The 19335-nt window shown below is 39.0% G+C and overlaps 1 protein-coding gene across 6 annotated transcripts in view; it reads left to right on the top strand.

Moving 5' to 3' along the window:
• Positions 1 to 19335, top strand: part of RFC1 (replication factor C (activator 1) 1, 145kDa) — a 75954-nt gene that overhangs the window by 47122 nt on the left and 9497 nt on the right. For all 6 annotated transcript variants that reach the window (XM_014548670.1, XM_014548674.1, XM_014548673.1 and 3 more), the window contains 13 exons: positions 1951 to 2058; positions 3853 to 4032; positions 5177 to 5281; positions 8520 to 8919; positions 10493 to 10602; positions 12104 to 12218; positions 13458 to 13549; positions 13986 to 14123; positions 14269 to 14364; positions 14696 to 14794; positions 15952 to 16106; positions 16234 to 16351; positions 17991 to 18136. In XM_014548670.1, the coding sequence (XP_014404156.1) occupies positions 1951 to 2058; positions 3853 to 4032; positions 5177 to 5281; positions 8520 to 8919; positions 10493 to 10602; positions 12104 to 12218; positions 13458 to 13549; positions 13986 to 14123; positions 14269 to 14364; positions 14696 to 14794; positions 15952 to 16106; positions 16234 to 16351; positions 17991 to 18136 (1862 nt within the window). The remainder of the gene's footprint in view (positions 1 to 1950; positions 2059 to 3852; positions 4033 to 5176; positions 5282 to 8519; positions 8920 to 10492; positions 10603 to 12103; positions 12219 to 13457; positions 13550 to 13985; positions 14124 to 14268; positions 14365 to 14695; positions 14795 to 15951; positions 16107 to 16233; positions 16352 to 17990; positions 18137 to 19335) is intronic.

The following is a 19335-nucleotide window of genomic DNA, read 5'->3' as shown; positions in this document are numbered from 1 at the left end:
AAAATAATTATTATTTGTATTTGTCCTGAGTGTACTTCTCTTTGCTCTTGTATAACAATGTTGAGATACTGAAATCATTTTCAAAGGAAAAAGAACAGTGAAATAATGCAAAATGGTTTTTAAAAGTTTTCTGTGTTTTCATCTCCAATTTGGAACTCCCTTTGATTCATAATGAGAAACCACATTCCTTCAAGCCTTCTAGGCACTTAGAATTAAAAGTAGAATATTGCCTATTTTAACTGCTCGTTACCATTTTTTAGTGCAGAACAGTGAAACGGTGATGATTTCAAGATGCTTTTTTTTGTTTGTGGTCAGTGCTCATAAATACGCTTAAGGGAACAATGAACTTTTTGGTCTCAGATTTTTCTTTACTAAATGCTTCTCTGGTGGGTGAATGTTTTTCTTCAGGCACTCTAAACATGTTCAATTTACAGAGGCTTGTCTGTTTTTATTAAAGGAGAGAAATCTTCAAGTGATATTTTCCTCTTTACTCCATTTTTCAAAGTTGAAATAGAAGTGACTTAGAGAGAGAACTTAAGCAGTTTTGAGAACATCTATTTAATAAATTCAGTCTAGCCTGGCCAGTGTGGCTCAGTGGTTGAGTGTTGACCTATGTACCAGGAGTTCGCCGGTTCGATTCCCAGTCAGGGCACATCCCCAGTTGTGGGCTTGATCCCTGGTGGGGGGTGTGTAGGAGGCAGCAGATCGATGTTGATGTTTCTCTCTCATCGATGTTTCTATCTCTCTCTGGGCAGGTGTATTTTAATAAGCTTCTCATATGTATGCACACCAACATTTGAGAACCACTGTGAAAATGTAGAGTTAGGGTCTAGGACCAATCTATAATGGCTTACTTATTTTATAACCAAAGCAGCTTACTTATTTTGTTGATTAAATCGCTTATTTGTATTGAAGTAATATTTTTGTTTACTCTCAGAGGTATTTGAGGTAGCTTACAAGTTAAAAATAATGTAAAACAGGGAGTAGGAAAAACAAGTGACCATTTTGTAGTGGTTTTTAAATCAGAATTATCTAGGATGTTTTTCCTACAAATACACATGCCGATGCCATATTCCATATCTCTGAATTAGAAACTTAGTGTGAGTCTAGGGATATAGTTTGAAAAGTTTCCCGATGATTTTCTGAGACAGACATACTCAGCGTAAGATCTCCTGAAATAGAATAGGAGAGATTAAACCTAGAAGGAAGAGTGGTGGCGTGTAGAATATGTCTGCTTTTTGGAGTAAAGTTTACCCCTTGTTTGAGCCATCTGTTTCTATGAAGCCATTAATTCTCAAGACTGTAGTGTTAATATCCCCAGGGGTATAGAGCCATTTAGGCTGTTTTAGGAGAGTGCAAAGCATTAGGATAAACATAGGATGTCTTCTTGTGTAACCAGTTTACATGGATATATTGTGAAATAGAATTGTAAAATTCACATGCATCTTTGAAATAAAATACACTCCTTTGATTTTTTTGCTTGGGGCTGGCTTATGCACCTAACCTGCCCTGAGATGTGTGCCTTTAGAGAGAGTGGAAAGGTTTGACAGAGACTGGTGCAGAGATGTTTACAATCTAGGCATGTGTAAATTGGGGAGTACCTCTGTAGCTAAAAGTGTGAATTTCAGGACTAATGCTTATTTATTAATATGTATTTTTATTTATTTTTTAATATATTTTATTGATTTTTTTACAGAGAGGAAGGGAGAGGAATAGAGAGTTAGAAACACCGATACGAGAGAAATATCGATCAGCTGCCTCCTGCACACCTCCCACTGGGGATGTGCCCACAACCAAGGTACATGCCCTTGACCGGAATCGAACCTGGGACCTTTCAGTCCGTAGGCTGATGCTCTATCCTCTGAGCCAAACCGGTTAGGGCTTAATATGTATTTTTAATATTACATAAATTTTGTATGACTTTGTTCTTTTCTTTCTCTATCGTTAAAGTCTGTAAGTCCTGAAGATTCTGAAAAGAGACGCACTAATTATCAAGCTTATCGAAGTTACTTAAATCGAGAAGGTCCCAAAGCTCTGGGCTCCAAAGAAATACCAAAGGTGAGAACACTGCGAAGGCATGGCATCCTGTTAGGGCCTCTGGCCGGTGGGTCAGTGTATGTGTTCACTATGTTTTTACAGCAGCAGAGAATTGATAATTTAAATTAACAGAAAAGCCACAGTCACCATAGTTACTAAATAGAGGTGTTTATTCCCATTATGAGTCACTGCTTGATACTTAGAAAAATTTCAGTGAGCTACAAGTAGCCCCAGGGGCTGGGCTTTGAGGCATCCAGCAATTACAAGACTGCCTTCCTGGTACTCATGGTCTAACTCAGGAAAGAGACTGTTAGTAAATTATTATTTACCTACTAGAGGCCCGGTGCACTAAATTTGTGCATGGGTAGGGTCCCTAGGCCTGGCCGGTGATCAGGGCCGATCATGCCTTCCTTCCCTGGCTGCCAGCTGAGGCCTTCCTTTGTTCCACACCACCCCCTGGTTGTCAGCACACGTCATAGCGAGTGGTCGAACTTCTGATCGGTCGAACTCCCGAGGGGACAATTTGCATATTAGCCTTTTATTATATAGGATAGTTGTGATATATGTGTCAGTCTTGCCTCTTGTATAAAGTGTGTGAAAGCCTCTGCTTGAGAGGACTTTAGGCAAAGTGGTGTCCTTAGGGGATGGGATAGTCAGGTTTCAGGGAAGATAAGCCCGTGGGGGCAAAGTTGGAGAAGAGTTGAGGATATTGGTGGTTTGCTGGTCCTGCAGTGAGAGCTCTAGAGTGGAAGAGTTCAGCAGCGAGGCTAGAAGTGCTGGTGTTAGACAGGCAAAAAGATACCCAGAGCCACAATGAGTGATAGATAGTTCAGGAGACATAGAAGATTGAGGTGTGGGAGAGGGGCTTGCATGTCGAATTTTATAAGGTTATTTTGAAATTGTTGAAAGGTGTTTAAGTACTTGTAGTGTTCACAAGATAATTTTAATCGTAGAATCATAGGGCTTGAAGGGACCTTGAGATGTTGTTAGTTAACCTTTTCTCTCCCAATTGCTTCAGATCTATTCTTTTCCCCTCGAAAAAGATTCTTTACCTGGATGGTGAAGGATTGAACTTGTATTGTGCTAGTCTTTGAATTTTGTTTAGATTCTTTTCAAACCTATTTTAAGACTGTGTTTAATTCTCTATTCAAAGAGATTGGTTTACATAATTTTCATTTTGCATGGTTATATCTTTTTATTGAACCATTGTAAAAATAAAAAAAATGTCTATTACTATACACAGTTCCAATTAAGATTAAATGTCTCCTCCATCCAGCTTGCTTTGGCCAGTGTCTTTTATATTATTAAGTTATCTTTCCAGCCAAGAGATACTTTGCTGTTAAGTTATATATAGGTTGTTAGATTTACTATCATAGGATAAACAGCCAGAGACAAGTACAGGAGCTCAAACTTGTTTAGCTTTCAGAATTGAAGCTTTTCTTTCTTCACAACAGCAAGTTTCTGTGGATGTTGCATCTAGATGTTTACTTAAAGTTATACTAGTTCACTAGTAGCTTAAATATTAAACATAATGAAAATAGTATGACTGTCTAATTTTAATAAGCTCTGCTAACTGTATTGAATGTATTTTTTCATTGCTGGTTTTATAAGTTTAAGTATTAGCCTACATAAGAATTTCTCAGGATTTAATTTCAGTTTCTGCTTATTTGCTGTAAATTTCCAGGAAATTTTTCCATGCTGAGATTATTTATGATGTCAAATGAGAAAAATCAACTTCCTGCAGTTTTGATGCCAAATATTTCTTTGGAAAGCTACCATGTAATTTCCTCTCTGCTTGAACATTTTGGTTTTTAGGGAGCTGAAAATTGCTTGGAAGGCCTTATATTTGTAATCACAGGAGTGCTGGAGTCCATTGAAAGAGATGAAGCCAAGTCTCTAATTGAACGTTATGGAGGAAAAGTAACTGGGAATGTCAGCAAGAAAACAAACTACCTTGTCATGGGTCGTGATAGTGGGCAGTCCAAGAGTGACAAGGTGGGTGCTGCTGTGTTCTCAACACAATGAGACAGTCTGCACGCTTTGGCATTTGTAGTAATGCCCTTTACACAGAGTTAAGAGGAGAAAAAACGGAGAAGTAATTTCTTCCCTGTTATTTCTTCTCCATGGAAGAGTTGGCTTTGATCCCAGGATTTTTGTCTTCCAATTGAAGCCACAGTTCGTGTTTATTTGACTTTTTTAGTGTAGTATTCCAATTTAAAGCTTATTTGAAGATAGAAGCAAATGCAGTTTTCTTTCTTTTTTTTTTTCAGTCCTAAGTATTTTTATATATGCCACTTACATTTTTTATTGGAACTCTGAAAGTGGGATTGTCTTTAGCTCCCAAGTCACAGAATACTCTACCTACCTTTGTTCAAACAAATAGCTTATTTCCTTATGTAACAAGAAGTCCAGAGATAGGCAGTTGCTGGGATGGTTCAGCTGCTCAGTAATGTAGCCAGGCTATTTCCATTTTCCACCTCTTTTATCCTTATTTTTTTAACCTTAAACATTATGCATATTGCCTTGTGTTGCAAGATGGCTACAGCTCTAGGCATTCAAGTCCACATTCAAGGCAGAAAGAAGGGAGCGGTGGCAAGATGTCATTCCAGCTGTGACTGGCCTTACAAGAGTTTCCCCAGAAATGCCTCTTGTAAAAGCCCACTTAAATCTCATTGGCCAGAGCTGTCACATGGTCATTCAGTACTATAAAGAAGGTTGGAGGGCGAGCACTTTCCTGATGGCCTTAGACTGATCATAATTTACCACTTGGAGATGGACACACTGGAGTTGTGTTAGTAGGGGAGACAGTGGGGGAAAGTGTCTGCCAGCCAAGCCAGTCCGGGGAGAGGGGATGGAGAGCTGGACTTAGGCCCTAGTGCCGTTGCCTTTCTAGGGTAGAGCAGTGGTGCTGTGACACTTCAGGCACCAACTTAGTCTTAGGGATGTATCTGTCGTTTTCTTTCTTTTTAATGGTACTTTTCCATGAATATGGTTTAAAAAAATAATTCCAGTGTTATCTAATTTCCAAATGTGGCTTTTCACCAATTAAGAGGCCCAGATCTCTCTCTCTTTTTTTCTTTTTGGCAGAAAGTAATGGTTAGAATACAGGTTTTTAATGGTTTGCATTTTTAATCACTAGGCAGCAGCTTTGGGGACAAAAATTATCGATGAGGATGGCCTATTGGATCTGATTCGAACTATGCCAGGCAAGAAATCTAAATACGAAATAGCAGTTGAAGCTGAGGTTTGTATAAAACGAACTTGATTTAAGTTGACTTGTAGCAACTTTCCTGTTTCATAGACGTTTCTTGGGTGGCTACAGGCCTGTTGGCTGAAAGATTAACTTCCCCTTCTACTGCAAATGATTCTACCTTAATTCCTTTTGAGCAGGTGGACTCTGCTTCAGGATATCTTCTTTGGTGCATTTCCTTAACTTTGTTGTTGTTAATCCTCACCCAAAGACATTTTTCCATTGTTTTTTATAGAGAGCGTGGAAAGGAGGGGGAGAGACAGAGGGAGAGAAACATCAATGTGAGAGAGACACATTGATGGATTGCTTTCCGCATATGTCCGGGAATCGAGCAACCAATGTATGTCCCCTTGACCAGAATCGAACCCAAGACCCTGCAGTCCTCAGGCTGACACTATCCACTGAGCAAAACTGGCTAGGGCTTCCTTATCTTTAAGGGAATATGAGGAGAGAGAGAGGACAGTGTTTTGCACTTAACCATATCTACTTATTAAACTTTCCATATTTTCCATATTCTTGCAGTGACTTTGTGCAGAGGTTATTGCTTAAGAGTTCTTCAAAAGATATGATATAGTTATCAATATGATAAATTAAATTTTAATTAGAACTTTTTCAGTTGTGATAGAAACCCAGCCCATATTAGCTTTAGCAAAAAGGTGAAAGTGTTGGCCTACATACCTAAACTATGGGCAGGGTGGGTCTGGTGTAGGATTACTGGTGGAGACTGTAGTGCTCTCAGGGCCCTTTCAGTTTCTGTCTCTGCTTCTCCTGGTGTTAGCCTCGTTCATTCCCATGCATACAGGCCTTTTCCAAGTGTGGGAGACAGGGGTGCCAGTAGGCCAAGTTTAATGTCCCAGCTCTGTAACTCAAGTGCAAGGTGGTCTGCCATTTGTTCCAGTTAGAAAAATCTTGGGGAATGATTTGTGTTGATATTAGGGAACACCCAACAACTTACATAACCATAGCAGTTATCAAAACCAGGAAATTAGCATTGATACCATGCTGCTAACTAAACCACACACATTTTCCAAACGTCACATTTCCTCCTGTTGTCTTTTTTTCTGTTCCAGGAATTCCACGCTGAGTTTAGTTGTTGTGTCTTAGTCTCCTCCAGTCTATGACAGTTCTTTCGTCTTTCCTGGAGGAGCCATTCTTCAAAAAATTTGCATTTTTTTGATGTTTTCTTATGATTAGCTTGAGGTTATGCATTTTTGGCAAGAACACTACAGAAGTGATATTGTGTCCTTCACAGCACATCATATCACATCATGTAATATCTCTTATAATTGGTGGTGATAATCTTTTTTGTTGTTATTTTTTTTGGTGATAATAATCTTGATTACTTGGTTAAGTCAATGTCTGTTGGGTTTCTCCACTAGTAAAGTGACTATTTCCCCTCTGTAACTGATAAATGTATTGGGGAGATACTTTAAGACTATGCTAATATCTTGTTTCTCCTCAAACATTCACCCACTAATTTTAGTATCCACTCACTGGTAAAGAGGCACTAATTTTTTCCTTTTTTATTATTCACACCACAGAATTTATTATTTGGACATTATTCACACACCACACAGTTCACCCTTTTAAAGTATATAAATGAGTGGATCTTAGTATATTCGCAAGGTTGTGCAACAACCATCACTACAGTCTAATTCCAGAGCATTTCATCACTCCCTGAAGAAACTCTGTACCCATTCGCAGTTGATTCTCATGTCCACCTCCTGGCCACCACCACTCTACTTTTTGTGTCTATGGATTTGCCTATTCTGGACATTTCATTGAAAGGAATCGTGCAATATGTAGCTCTTTGTGTCTCGTTTCTTTCACTTAGCATAATATTTCCAAGGTTCACCTACGCTGAAGCATGTACCATTACTTCACTCCTTTTCATTGGTGATTAATATTTCATTGTGTGGCTATACCACATTTTGTTTATCCATTCATCAGTTGGTGAACATTTGGGTTATTTCCATTTTTTGGTATAATATAAAATAATATATGTGTATATAATATAATAATGCTGCTGTGAACATTTTGTGTATAGGTTTTTGTGGAGGTATTAACTGTTTAAAAATTTTGTTTTTCAATTACAGTTGACATTCTAATATAATATTAGTTTCAGGTGTATGGTATAATGGTTAGACATTTATATAACTTAGAAAGTGATCTCCCAATAAGTCTTGCACCCTACCTGACACCAGATATAGTTATTTGGAGGCATTAGCTTTTTAAGTTTTTATTTTATTTTTTTTATTAATCCTCACCCGAGGACATGCTTTCATTGTTTTCCAGAGAGAGGAAGTGGGGGTGGGGAGTGGGGAGAGAAATATCAATGTGAGGGAGAAACATCAATTGGTTGCCTCCTGTACGTGCCCCGACACGGGATTGAACCCTCAACCTAGGTATGTGCCCTGACCGGGAATCGAACCTGAAACCTTTGGTGAATGGGACAATGCTCCAACCAACTGAGCCACCCGACCAGGGCTTTTCTTTTTTTATTGAATTTATTGAGGTGACATTGGTTAATAAAATTATATAGGTTCAGGTATATTCTGTAAGACATCATCTGTATATTTTATTGTGTGTTTACCACCCAAGTCAAGTCTCCTTCCATCATCATTTATCTCCCCTATACCTCTTTACTTCCACCGCCCATCTCCCGCTCCCCCTCAGGTAATCACTATGCTGTTGTCTGTGTCTGTGAGGTTTTTCTTTAATTAATCTTTCACCTTTTTCACTTAGCCTTGCAACCTTCCTCCCCTCTGACAGTTGTTAGTCTGTTCTCTATCCACGAGTCTGTTTCTATTTTGTTTGTTGGTTTATTTTGTTCATTAGATTCCACATATGAGTGAAATCATATGGTGTTTGATTTCTCTGATTGGCATATTTCACTTTGCATAATGCTTGGAGGCATTAACTTTTAACTAGTTAGAAAACGGAAACAAAAATATCTTAATCCTTTACCTTGTTTTTTTTCAAACTGATATTGGGTTATTAAAAAAAAAGTTCTCACTTTTAAAAATTGCATTTGGGTACTTTTCAGGGTGTTATTAATTTTTATAAAGTTTGGAAGTAATGATTGTCATAAACAGCAGGGCCCGCTGTGAAGACAGACCCAGCTTGGGTAGTTTATTTGGATATATCAGATTGTCCTCTGGAGTACATGGAGCAGGATAGAAATTCTTTATCTCACCAGGTTTCTTTTTCCCTCACTTTTCCAATTTTTAAGATGAATAAAGAAAAGTCCAAATTACAGAGAACACCCCAAAAAAACTACCAAGGAAAAAGAAAAATTAGTCCAAATAAGAAGGAATCAGAATCCAAAAAGAGCCAACGGACTCCCAAAAAGGACAGCTCTATGACGTCAGTAAAAAAGGAAACCAGTGTGTTTCAGAGAGGCCTGGACTTCAAGGAGCAGGTGGCCGAGGAGACAAGTGGTGACAGCTGGGCTAGGAATTTGGCTGATGACAGCAGTGAAAATAAGGTGGCAAATTTGCTCTGGGTGGATAAATATAAGCCAACCTCGCTCAAGACCATAATTGGACAGCAAGGTGACCAGAGCTGTGCCAACAAACTCCTACGCTGGCTCCAAAATTGGCACAAGAGTCCATCCGAAGATAGGAAACACGGTGATTTACAGCTTCATTCATTTTTGTGTGTCTGTCACCATGTCATTGCTCAGCTGCACATATGTGAGGGAGTATAATAGTTGGTTCATTCATCTCTCAGCAAGCATTTATTGAGCACCTGCTCTGAGCCCAGGTGCTGCACTAGTCTCCAGAGGTGCTGTTGTGAACAAAGCACAGCCCTCAAGGAGCTGTCAGTGGGGGAGATAGACATATGAGTCAGCAATTAAAGTGTAATGTGCTAAGTATTGTTATAGGGGTAAGTATAGGGTGTTAAGGGGATGGAGGTGTGTAGTCAGGGATGGGGATGTGTGCTCTCATCCCTGGAGGAAAGGGTATCTAAGCTAAGACTTGGAAACTAAGTAGGAGTTACTTAGGTGAAGGTGGGTGTTGGGTGGGAAAGGGTACATGTACCAAGATCTGAAGGTTATACGAACAGGACTGGGAAGAGTGCCAGGAGATTGGGGGAAAGGTGCAAATAGAGGCACAGTTATAGATGAGGCAGCCTAAAAACCTTGCTGTTGGTAGGCCTGATAGTCCTAGCTTCTCTAGGTTCTGTGCTTGTTCACCATGTATTTGTCATGGACTATGAACACCACAATATACATTTAATGCCTAAAATGTTATTGGAGCGGAGAGGTTTCAGATCACAAACATTGGTAGTGTTTTCTTGAGCTTCAGCCGCAGCCCTGGAGGATATTGTGTAAGAAATAAGAAGCAAAGTTTAGTGAGCATCACAGTAAAGTCATTGTCAAAGTGGTGACTGGGTTATTAATGTGTGTGGTCACTAGACATTGGCCGAGAATGCCAATTTATTTTATTTGTATCAGATAATATAATTGTAATGATACAAGGTTAAATTTAAGTTGGCTCTCTCTTTCCAAAGCCACATACAGTCTACCCTAAAGCGGGGAGATAAGTGCTTTGTGTGCCTAGAGAAGATTAAGGCTTCAGGTTAACTATAGTCCCTTTTCCCAAGCCTGCAGGAGATTCAAGTCTCTCTTAGTCATTGTGAGTGTATGTATGAGCACCCTGTATATGTCAGGCACCGTGTCATAAGGGGAGGAAGAATTCTGTGGAGCTGTGCAAGATAGTTGAAGGCACAGCATCTGCGGTTCATGCAGGCTCTGCTTGGGCACATTCATCCCCTCAGCATCCACCCAGGCACATTACTGTTGTTATCCTCATTTTCTAAAGGAGGCAACAGGCCAGAGGGATACTTCCCAAGTTCTCCCCGCTGGTGAGTGGTGGAGTTAAGGGTAGTTGGGGTTAGGATTGGAGACTGGTAGTCTACTCCATGACCTGTGCTTTTTAGCAAAGGGAATCATAAAAGTATTGTTTCAAAGCAGAGTTTTCAAGTTAATGAGTTTTAGTTTTTTATTTTGGGTGGAGGTGATGTAGGGAGTAGAACTTTTTCTAAGTGCTGTGGAAACTATTGTTTATACTTTGTAGAAAATATTCTGCAAATTTAGAATTAAACTGGAGGACTGCTCTTTATGCTAAGTTCATGCACAATTAATCCTGAATTCTATTAGCTAATACAGCTAACACTCTGAAACTTCTTTCTTTCTAACAGCAAAGTTTGGTAAATTTGCCGGCAAAGATGATGGCTCTAGTTTTAAAGCGGCATTGCTCTCAGGCCCTCCAGGTGTTGGCAAAACAACCACGGCCTCTCTGGTTTGTCAGGTGGGTGTTCTCTTGTAGTTCAGTTGGAGAGTACCGTCGGAGTGGGCATGTGTAGGGGATATGTGCGCTTGTGTGTGAGTATGTGTGTGGTGTGTATATATTTTAACCGGTTGTGTATATTCTTTCCTGAAATTAAACCTTTAGAATTTGCTTTGGTTTTAGGGATATTTGTTATTTTCATATTTTAAAAGTATTTGTCATTATAATTATAGGTGATACTGTAATATTTTATAGATAATAAGTCTTATAGACACAAATATCTTATAAACCCTCCTAAGAATTTTGTGCACTGTTACCATTTTCATGTGACAAATGAAATGGGCTTATTAGAGAGGAGGGCGGTGGCCCAGTGTGAACCCAGGTATGTAGGACCCTGCCTTTGCTGTTGTGTCTCTCTGGCTGCTATATCTAGACAATGAGAAGACAAGGCAGTAAAGCAAACCACAGCTTATGTGTATCAGAATGCTATGAAACGATACATGAAATGGTGTCAGAATGATAGAATGAAGGACTTTAAACTTACTTTAAATTTATTGCTGGATTTCCCCGCTCTCTCCCATAAGCTGCTGGTTTCTTTTGATATTTGTTGTAGGGACCAGAGCATACATTTTTAACAGGTATAATAACTATGTATTTTCTACTCTATAAACATTAAAAACCAAAGAAATATATTTTCCCCCTAGTCTCTCCAGTAGCACACATGACTCTTTTTCTCCCTTTATTATTGTCATTACCTTTTTGGGAATTCTGTTAGGCATTTTTTAAGGCTTTATGATCAAGATAATGATCAGTTTTGGGAAATGAACCATAATAACTTGATTTTTCTTCAGAGGACAATTATAATGATTTAACTTTTTTATCTTGAAGTCAAGAATTAATTTTTGGCATCTTATAATAGATTAATTGTATACCTGATATTGAAATCTTGGGATGGTTATATTTAATTCTCTTCAGGACTTTAAGAAGCAAACAGTAAAATTGCTTATTTGAATATATTCTTCCAGGTTAGTGATTTGTCAGCAGAGGTTTTAAAAGTAAATGTGTGTTTATGTGTGTGTGGTATGTATGAATATGATGTTTTAAAGTCATGATTGTGAGGTGTATTATAGTTAACCTCATTGTCTGTTATTATCATACTTTATTTTTTTTACTCCTCGTTCCTTATGTGATTTTTTTCTTTTAAAAAAAAATATATTTTATTGATTTTTTTACAGACAGGAAGGGAGAGGGGTAGAGAGTTAGAAACATCAATGGGAGAGAAACATCGATCAGTTGCCTCTTGCACACTCCCTACTGGGGATGTGCCCGCAACCAAGGTACATGCCCTTGACTGGAATCGAATCTGGGACCTTTTAGTCCGCAGGCCGACGCTCTATCCATTGAGCCAAACCAGCTAAGGCGTGATTTTTTCTTCCCTCTTTCTTCTTAACTCTTATTTTTTCAGGGAGGGGGGAATGTTAATTTGTCTTGTGATAGTAATGGTTTCCAATGTTTTGATTAGGAATTGGGATATAGCTACGTGGAGCTGAATGCAAGTGATACTCGGAGTAAGAACAGTTTAAAGGATATTGTTGCTGAGTCACTGAATAATACCAGCATCAAAGGCTTTTATTCAAGTATGTGGCTTTTTGAACAGTTTTCTTTGGTTAAGCAAGAAAAAAAAGTTTATTTCAATGTGTAGTAACCGCTACTATGTACTAGGCACCCTGCTAAATCCTGGGGCTAATGAGAATTAAGAAAAGCCTCTGATGTAACTCTAATAGGACAATAGTTACCCTTTATTTTAGGTCTTAGAAATTTCTGAGAATGTGATAAAAATGCATACATGGACATGTTTATGTATTTTGCATATGACTTTAGCGGATTCACAGGTGAATCCTGTGAAGAGGACAAGAAAGTGAGGTGACAGAGGCCTTTACATGAAGAAGTGATTCTATTTGAGGCTTTGGGGGAGACTACCAGTAAAAGGGGAACATTTGTTTGCAGGGCCTTGAAGAATGAGAAAGAGACTCATTTGTGGGTGCAAGGGGTTATTTCAGACAAGAGTAGTAGGGGAGGGGAGAAGGTGTGAAAGTGGCGCTGTGTTCTAGTATGGCCAGAGCTTAGGGGACAATGAGATGCCCAGCTAGGACTGCACAGCGCATGTTTAGAACCTGTGGTATATTACAGGTCACTGGATTTCTTGGTACTTTCAATGGTAAAAAGTCATTGTTAAAAAGAACTTGCTTGGGAAATGTCACTCTTATTCATTGCTGGAGGTGGTGTAAATTGGTACTGCTTGGCAGAGCAATCTGGCAGTATTTCTCTAAATTACACATTGCCTTTAACCCAGAAATCCTAATTTTTGGGTTCACTGTTAATATTTGTATGTATGCAAAATGACATACACATGGATATTCATTAGTGTGATTTATAACAGCAAAAGATTGAAAGCAACTTCACATTTTATTAATAGAAAAGTAAATTATGATAGATGTGTAAAATGGAACATTATTAAACAGCCTTGAAAAGTGTGGTGTTCTGTATCTACAGGTAAGAACAGATCACAAAAACATATCGGATGATTAAACCAAGGTGTATATTTTTCTGCATACATTTTTAACATGTACAGCATATCTCTGAAAGGATATAAAGAGTCTGTTCATACTGTTTGCCCTGGAGAGGGAATTTGGGTGCCCTTGGTGGCCAGGGTGGGAGGGAGGATCTCTGCTCACTGCATTCTCTGGTACTGTTTGAATTTTGTACCATGTGTTGTTATCAATTTCAAATGTGTGATATAATTGCTTATAAAGCAGCAGTGTTTGAACAACTTACTTTGTTTCTGACCCTTCCCACTGCTTCTCAACATGGGCCAGGTGGAGCAGCCCCTTCAGTAAGCATGAAACACGCCCTCATCATGGATGAAGTAGACGGCATGGCAGGCAATGAGGACAGGGGAGGAATTCAGGTAATGAAAGCATTGTATTCTTGGTTTTTATTTATTTATTTTAAATATATTTTTATGATTTCAGAGAGGAAGGGAGAGGGAGACAGAGATAGAAACATCCGTGATGAGAGAGAATCATTGATCTGCTGCCTGTTGTAGGCTCCACACTGGGGATCTAGCCTACAACCCGGGCATGTGCCCTGACCGGAAATTGAACCTTGACCTCCTGGTTCATAGGTCCACACTCAGCCTCTGAGCCATGCTTTGCTGGGTTTTACTCTTGGATTTTAGTGTGTGTTTTTTCCACAAAAAATAAAAAGAACTAATTATTATTATGTGGTATCTGTGGCAATTAAAGCTTGTTGCTGAGTTGGTTTTTAAAACTGAAAATGCATATATTGTGAGGTATTTGTTTTTTTAAAAATAATTATTTTTGTGTTGCAAATTTGCCTTTTAGGAACTAATTGGCCTGATAAAACATACAAAAATTCCCATTATTTGTATGTGCAATGATAGAAATCATCCTAAGATTCGCTCTTTGGTTCATTATTGTTTTGATCTTCGTTTTCAAAGACCTCGGGTTGAACAGATTAAGGTATGATGTTTGGAATTTTTTTCCCATCACACTATCCTATTTATTTAAAGGTCAACTTCGAAAGTACCTGATAAATATTTTTTAAATATCTGATTATATAAGTTTAAAAAAGAAATCATTGAAGATTCTCCTTTGTCAATTTTAGGGTGCTATGATGTCAATTGCATTTAAAGAGGGTTTGAAGATTCCCCCTCCAGCTATGAATGAAATAATTTTGGGATCCAATCAAGATATCAGACAGGTAAATTAAATATATATTACATGAGAATTGATAATTCTTTTGAATTAATGCCTTAAAGCTGTTTGAGGAGAGGGAGTGGAATATATTTTTATTGATTTCAGAGAGGAAGGGGGAGGGGAGAGATAGAAACATTAATGAAGTATCATTGATTGGCTGCCTCCTGCACACCCCCTCCTGGGGATCGGGCCTGCAACCTGGGCATGTGCCCTGACCAGGAATTGAACCGTGACCTTCTAGTTCATAGGTCAATGCTCAACCACTGAGCCACACTGGCTGGGCAGGAGTGGCGTTTTGTCCCACCTTGACAGTGTCTTATTTGCAATTCTCTTAGGTTTTACACAACCTGAGCATGTGGTGTGCACGAAGCAAGGCACTAACCTATGACCAGGCCAAGGCTGACTCTCAGAGAGCCAAAAAGGACATCAAACTGGTAAAGTAAATTTCCATTTCTTACTTAATTCTGGTTGGGCTTAGTTCCTTGACACACTTATAGAACCTCTGGATATTTATAAGAGATATAGACAGCTGTTAAAAGTGTTTCTAATTCAAATGAAATGCTTTTCAAGGACTAGCAATGTATATTGTAGATTTTGAAAAGGGGAAGTTTTAAATTATAATTATGCATCAATAATTTTAAAGTGGCTTTTTCACAGTCCTTGATGTATGGATTTCATTCGTGTTTTTAATGGGTCTGGAACTGTTTTTAATGGTTTAATAACCTCCCTGAAATGAGAAGTCTTATCGATGATTTCTGTGCTGTATTTCACCTAGTCACTGCTTAGAATTTATTAGTTAGAGCAATGATTAAGCAGTATTCCCCCCCCCCCTTTTAAAAATATTAATAAAAAAATTTACAGCAATTTTAGGCTCACAGCCAAATTGAACAGAAAGTACAGAGATTTTCCATATACCTCCTGTCCCCAAATACATACACCCTCCTCCACTGTCAACACCCCCATCAGAGTGGTACATTTGTTTAACTGATGAACCTACACTGACACATCATTTTGTGGGTTTTGACAAATGTCTAATAACATGTATCTGCCATGGTAGCATACTAAAAATCCTCTGTTTTGTATATTCATCCTCCCCTGTCCCCCTGGAAATCACCAATCTTTTTATTATATCCATAGTTTCACCTTTTTGGAAATATTATGTAGTTGGAATCATACTGTGTAGCCTTTTCATATTGGCTTCTTTTACTCGGTAGTATGCATTTAAGGTTCCTCCATGTCTTTTCATGGCTTGATAGCTCATTTCTTTTTAGTGCTAAATAATATTCCGTTGTCTGGATGTACCACAGTTTCTTTATTCACCTACTAAAGCAACTTCCAAGTTTTGGCAGTTATGAATAAAACTGCTCTAAACATTCATGTGCAAGTTTTTGTGTGATAGAACTTTTTAATTCATTTGAGTAAATACTAAGGAGTACAACTACTGAATAGTATGATTAAGAGTATGTTTAGTTTTGTAATAAACCACCAAACTGTCTTTCAAAGTGAAGCCATGCATGAGAGTTCCTGCTGCTCCACATCTTTGCCACCATTTTGTCTTGTCAGCATTTGGATGTTGGCCCTTTCTTTTTAGGGCCCATTTGATGTTGCCCGGAAGGTGTTTGCAGCTGGAGAGGAGACTGCTCATATGTCGCTTGTGGACAAATCCGATCTCTTTTTTCATGATTATTCAATAGCGCCCCTCTTTGTCCAGGAGAACTACATACACGTGAAGCCTGTAGCTGCGGGGTGAGTGCTCGGAGCTAATGAGGGTTAGAGTTGGTACCCTCCCTAACCCTGCGAAGGCCAGACAGCCGAGAGGGAGAGGAGTGGAGTATACACAATGGTGTAATCCAGACTGGTTTCTGTCCTGCAGGGGGGACATAAAAAAGCACTTGATGCTTTTAAGCAGAGCAGCAGATAGCATATGTGATGGTGACCTCGTGGACCGGCAGATCCGTAGTAAGCAAAACTGGAGTCTCCTGCCCACACAGGTAAGCATAGTGGTCTCCTTAAAGCGCACGCAGGCTCTGCTTTAGTTAAAGAGAACAAAATAGCTGTCAGCTCCTGTAGTTATTTGAAATACCAGAAAAACATTATGGCTCTTATGGCAAAAATGCCATCTGGTAGAGACCAAAACTCTGTGGTCACTATTGTCTATTTCTTAATCTGGCCTTATTTTTCAGTGATTCAGAATGGTTTTATGTAAATGGACATATGGAAATTAGGAACGTTAGATTTGGGTCATAACTAAGATGTGAGTCAAAAGTTTTATTTGCTCGCCCTGGCTGGTTTGGCTCAGTGGATAGAGCATCGGCCTGTGGACTGAAGGGTCCCGGGTTCGATTCCGGTCAAGTGCACATGCCCAGGTTGTGGGCTCGATCCCCAATAGGGGGCGTGCAGGAGGCAGCTGATCAATGATTCTCTCTCATCATTGATGTTTCTGTGTCTCTCTCCCTCTCCCTTCCTCTCTGAAATCAATACAAATACTTTTTAAAAAGTTTCATTTGCTCTGTTTTATCTTAAGAACATTTCTTTTTTTTGCCATTCTTGGCTCTCGCAGGTGGTTACTAGTGGCTTTTTCCTGAACGGCAGCCAGGGGAGGTCAGTAGCCACTTTCTAATATGTGGATTCTCATTTTCTTCTTGCTAAAGAGGCAGCTGTGTATTGGTACTTTACTTCGGTTGATATTTTTTACTCAAAATAGAATTTGGTCAACATTCATAATTAAGAGTACTTGTTTTGCATATTTATACAGTATTATTATTATTTATACAGTAATAAACAAGGGACTTCCAGCGTCTACTCTTCGATGAACCCTACCACACATTGTTTGAAAACAAAAAAACAAGGACTCATTCTGTAAATAAAGAATTCTTTCTCATGTTTTAAAAGTGTTCATTTTTTTTACCTAATACTTGTGCTTTTGAGAATTTATCTTAAAGAAATAATTTCAAACACAGAAAAAGCTTAATGTACAAAAATATTCCCGAAAGCATTAGTTCCGAAAGCAAAAAATTGGACAGACTCTCCCATGTTCAGTAACAGGAGAATGATGAATTATGGTAAAATCTCTTGACTAGAATATTATGCCACCTTTGAAATTATTTGTAAAGATGAACTAATGTGAAAAAATTAATTATTAGAATAAAGCAGCATACAAAATGTATGTATAATTCCAGCGTTTAACAAGTGAAACCCTGGATATGGAAGATATTCAAGGACACCCCTTTTCACTTTTCTCAGTTTGCTTGACTCCATAACGGTTAGGTTTTTCATGCTCTGGTCCACCTGTGCTATCAGTAGCTTGTGTTAAAGGCAAGCATAGGCCTCTCTGACATTGGCGTCTACAAGGTAACGGTGTCATGAGATCAGATGGTTGAGGAGGCTGAGTTGACAAGATGATCTCTCTCAGGGCCATGTGTGTTTTGGAACAAGGCATTTACCATAATCAGTTGTTTTCTCTGGAATAAGTTTTCCACACCCACAGATCAGAGACAGAGGGAAAGGGCCTGACTGCCCTGGAATTAGTTATGTGTGACATTGATGCTTCATTTCCAAAGACTGCTTGGAAGCTAAGGAAGCAACTTTGTACTGAATTTAAATCGTGGCCTGCGCTTGATTTTTCCCCAGGCCATTTATGCCAGTGTTCTTCCTGGAGAATTAATGAGGGGGTACATGACTCAGTTTCCCACCTTCCCCAGCTGGTTGGGTAAGCACTCCTCTACAGGCAGACAGGATCGTCTTGTGCAGGATCTTGCATTGCACATGAGTCTCAGGTAAGTGGTAAAACTCCATTTCTGGTATTTTATCCGTGTAATGTATTTAGCCTTTATCTAGTAAGGATAGCTTTAGTCAAGAGATTTATATTTTAGTTTTGATTTTATTGCCAACTAGGTAAATACTCCTGAATAAGTTTGTGTGTGTGTGTGTGTGTGTGTGTGTGTGCGCGCGCGCGCGCTCATGTGCGAGCTTGAGTTTTATTATCCATAATCATTGTAACACTTACTTTATCACTAAAAGGATACTTTGGAAGAATAAAGCCAGGTGGTAGAAATGTTTATAACTTTAAGATACATTTAAAACTGTATTCCTCTGAGATAGTGCTATGATTATAATGCCTATTACTAGTAGTCATATACAGTATCTCTGCTTCAGAATAATTTAATTGGAAAAAGGGAACCATATCGATAAATGAACTAGTTTTTTTACCTATCCCAGTAGTAAAGTGACCTGGTCATTTGGGATGGAGATACAGTTTACCTTTAACAGGAAGTCAATACTCAGATGATTGAGAACCAGTGTGTTTGGAGAAGTTTAAGGACGTTCAAAATTCTTACTTGGTTCAATTTTGTTAATGTTTAAAACCTTAGAAAATGTGCATGCATACACATATTAAGTGAGCTTTAGGGGTTTACTTTTAACCATGAAAAACTACTTGAGCAATCTTATTTATCTTTCTGGTCTGGGGAGAGGATATTAGTATTTGGTTCACCCTTGGCTTTTGGTTAAAGCTGAACTGAGTTCTTCTACTTCCTGCTCCATTCCCTCTTCCTAGCCTGTGGCATGAGCCTTTTATTGCCACCATGGTGTTAGTTTTCTGTTGCTGCTATGATGACATATGACCAAAATTTAATGGCTTAAAACACAAATTCATTCCCATCTTGAGATGGGAAGACTATCCGGGATTATTTGGGTGAGCCCAGTGTAATTGCAAGGGTCTTTAAAAAAAGTGGGGGAGGCGGGGGTAGCAGTGCCAGAGAGAGATTGAAAATGGGAAAAGGGACCGTGAGCCAAGGGATGCAGGCAGCCTGTGGAGCTGGAAACGGCTGCTTTCCCCTGCTGTCCTCCCTGGTCCAGTTGTGGCCTCTCAGCTTTCTCCCTGCTCCCTGTCCACTGCTTGTTAATATCAGGACCCCAGTGCCCTAGGGTGTCCCCTGTGGTGCCCGTACTGTGCTCATGTGGATTGTGAGCACTG

The sequence above is a fragment of the Myotis brandtii genome, unplaced genomic scaffold, assembly GCF_000412655.1.
Source record: "Myotis brandtii unplaced genomic scaffold, ASM41265v1 scaffold520, whole genome shotgun sequence".
Classification (NCBI taxonomy): domain Eukaryota; kingdom Metazoa; phylum Chordata; class Mammalia; order Chiroptera; family Vespertilionidae; genus Myotis; species Myotis brandtii.
This window is presented reverse-complemented; position numbering and strand designations above follow the sequence as displayed.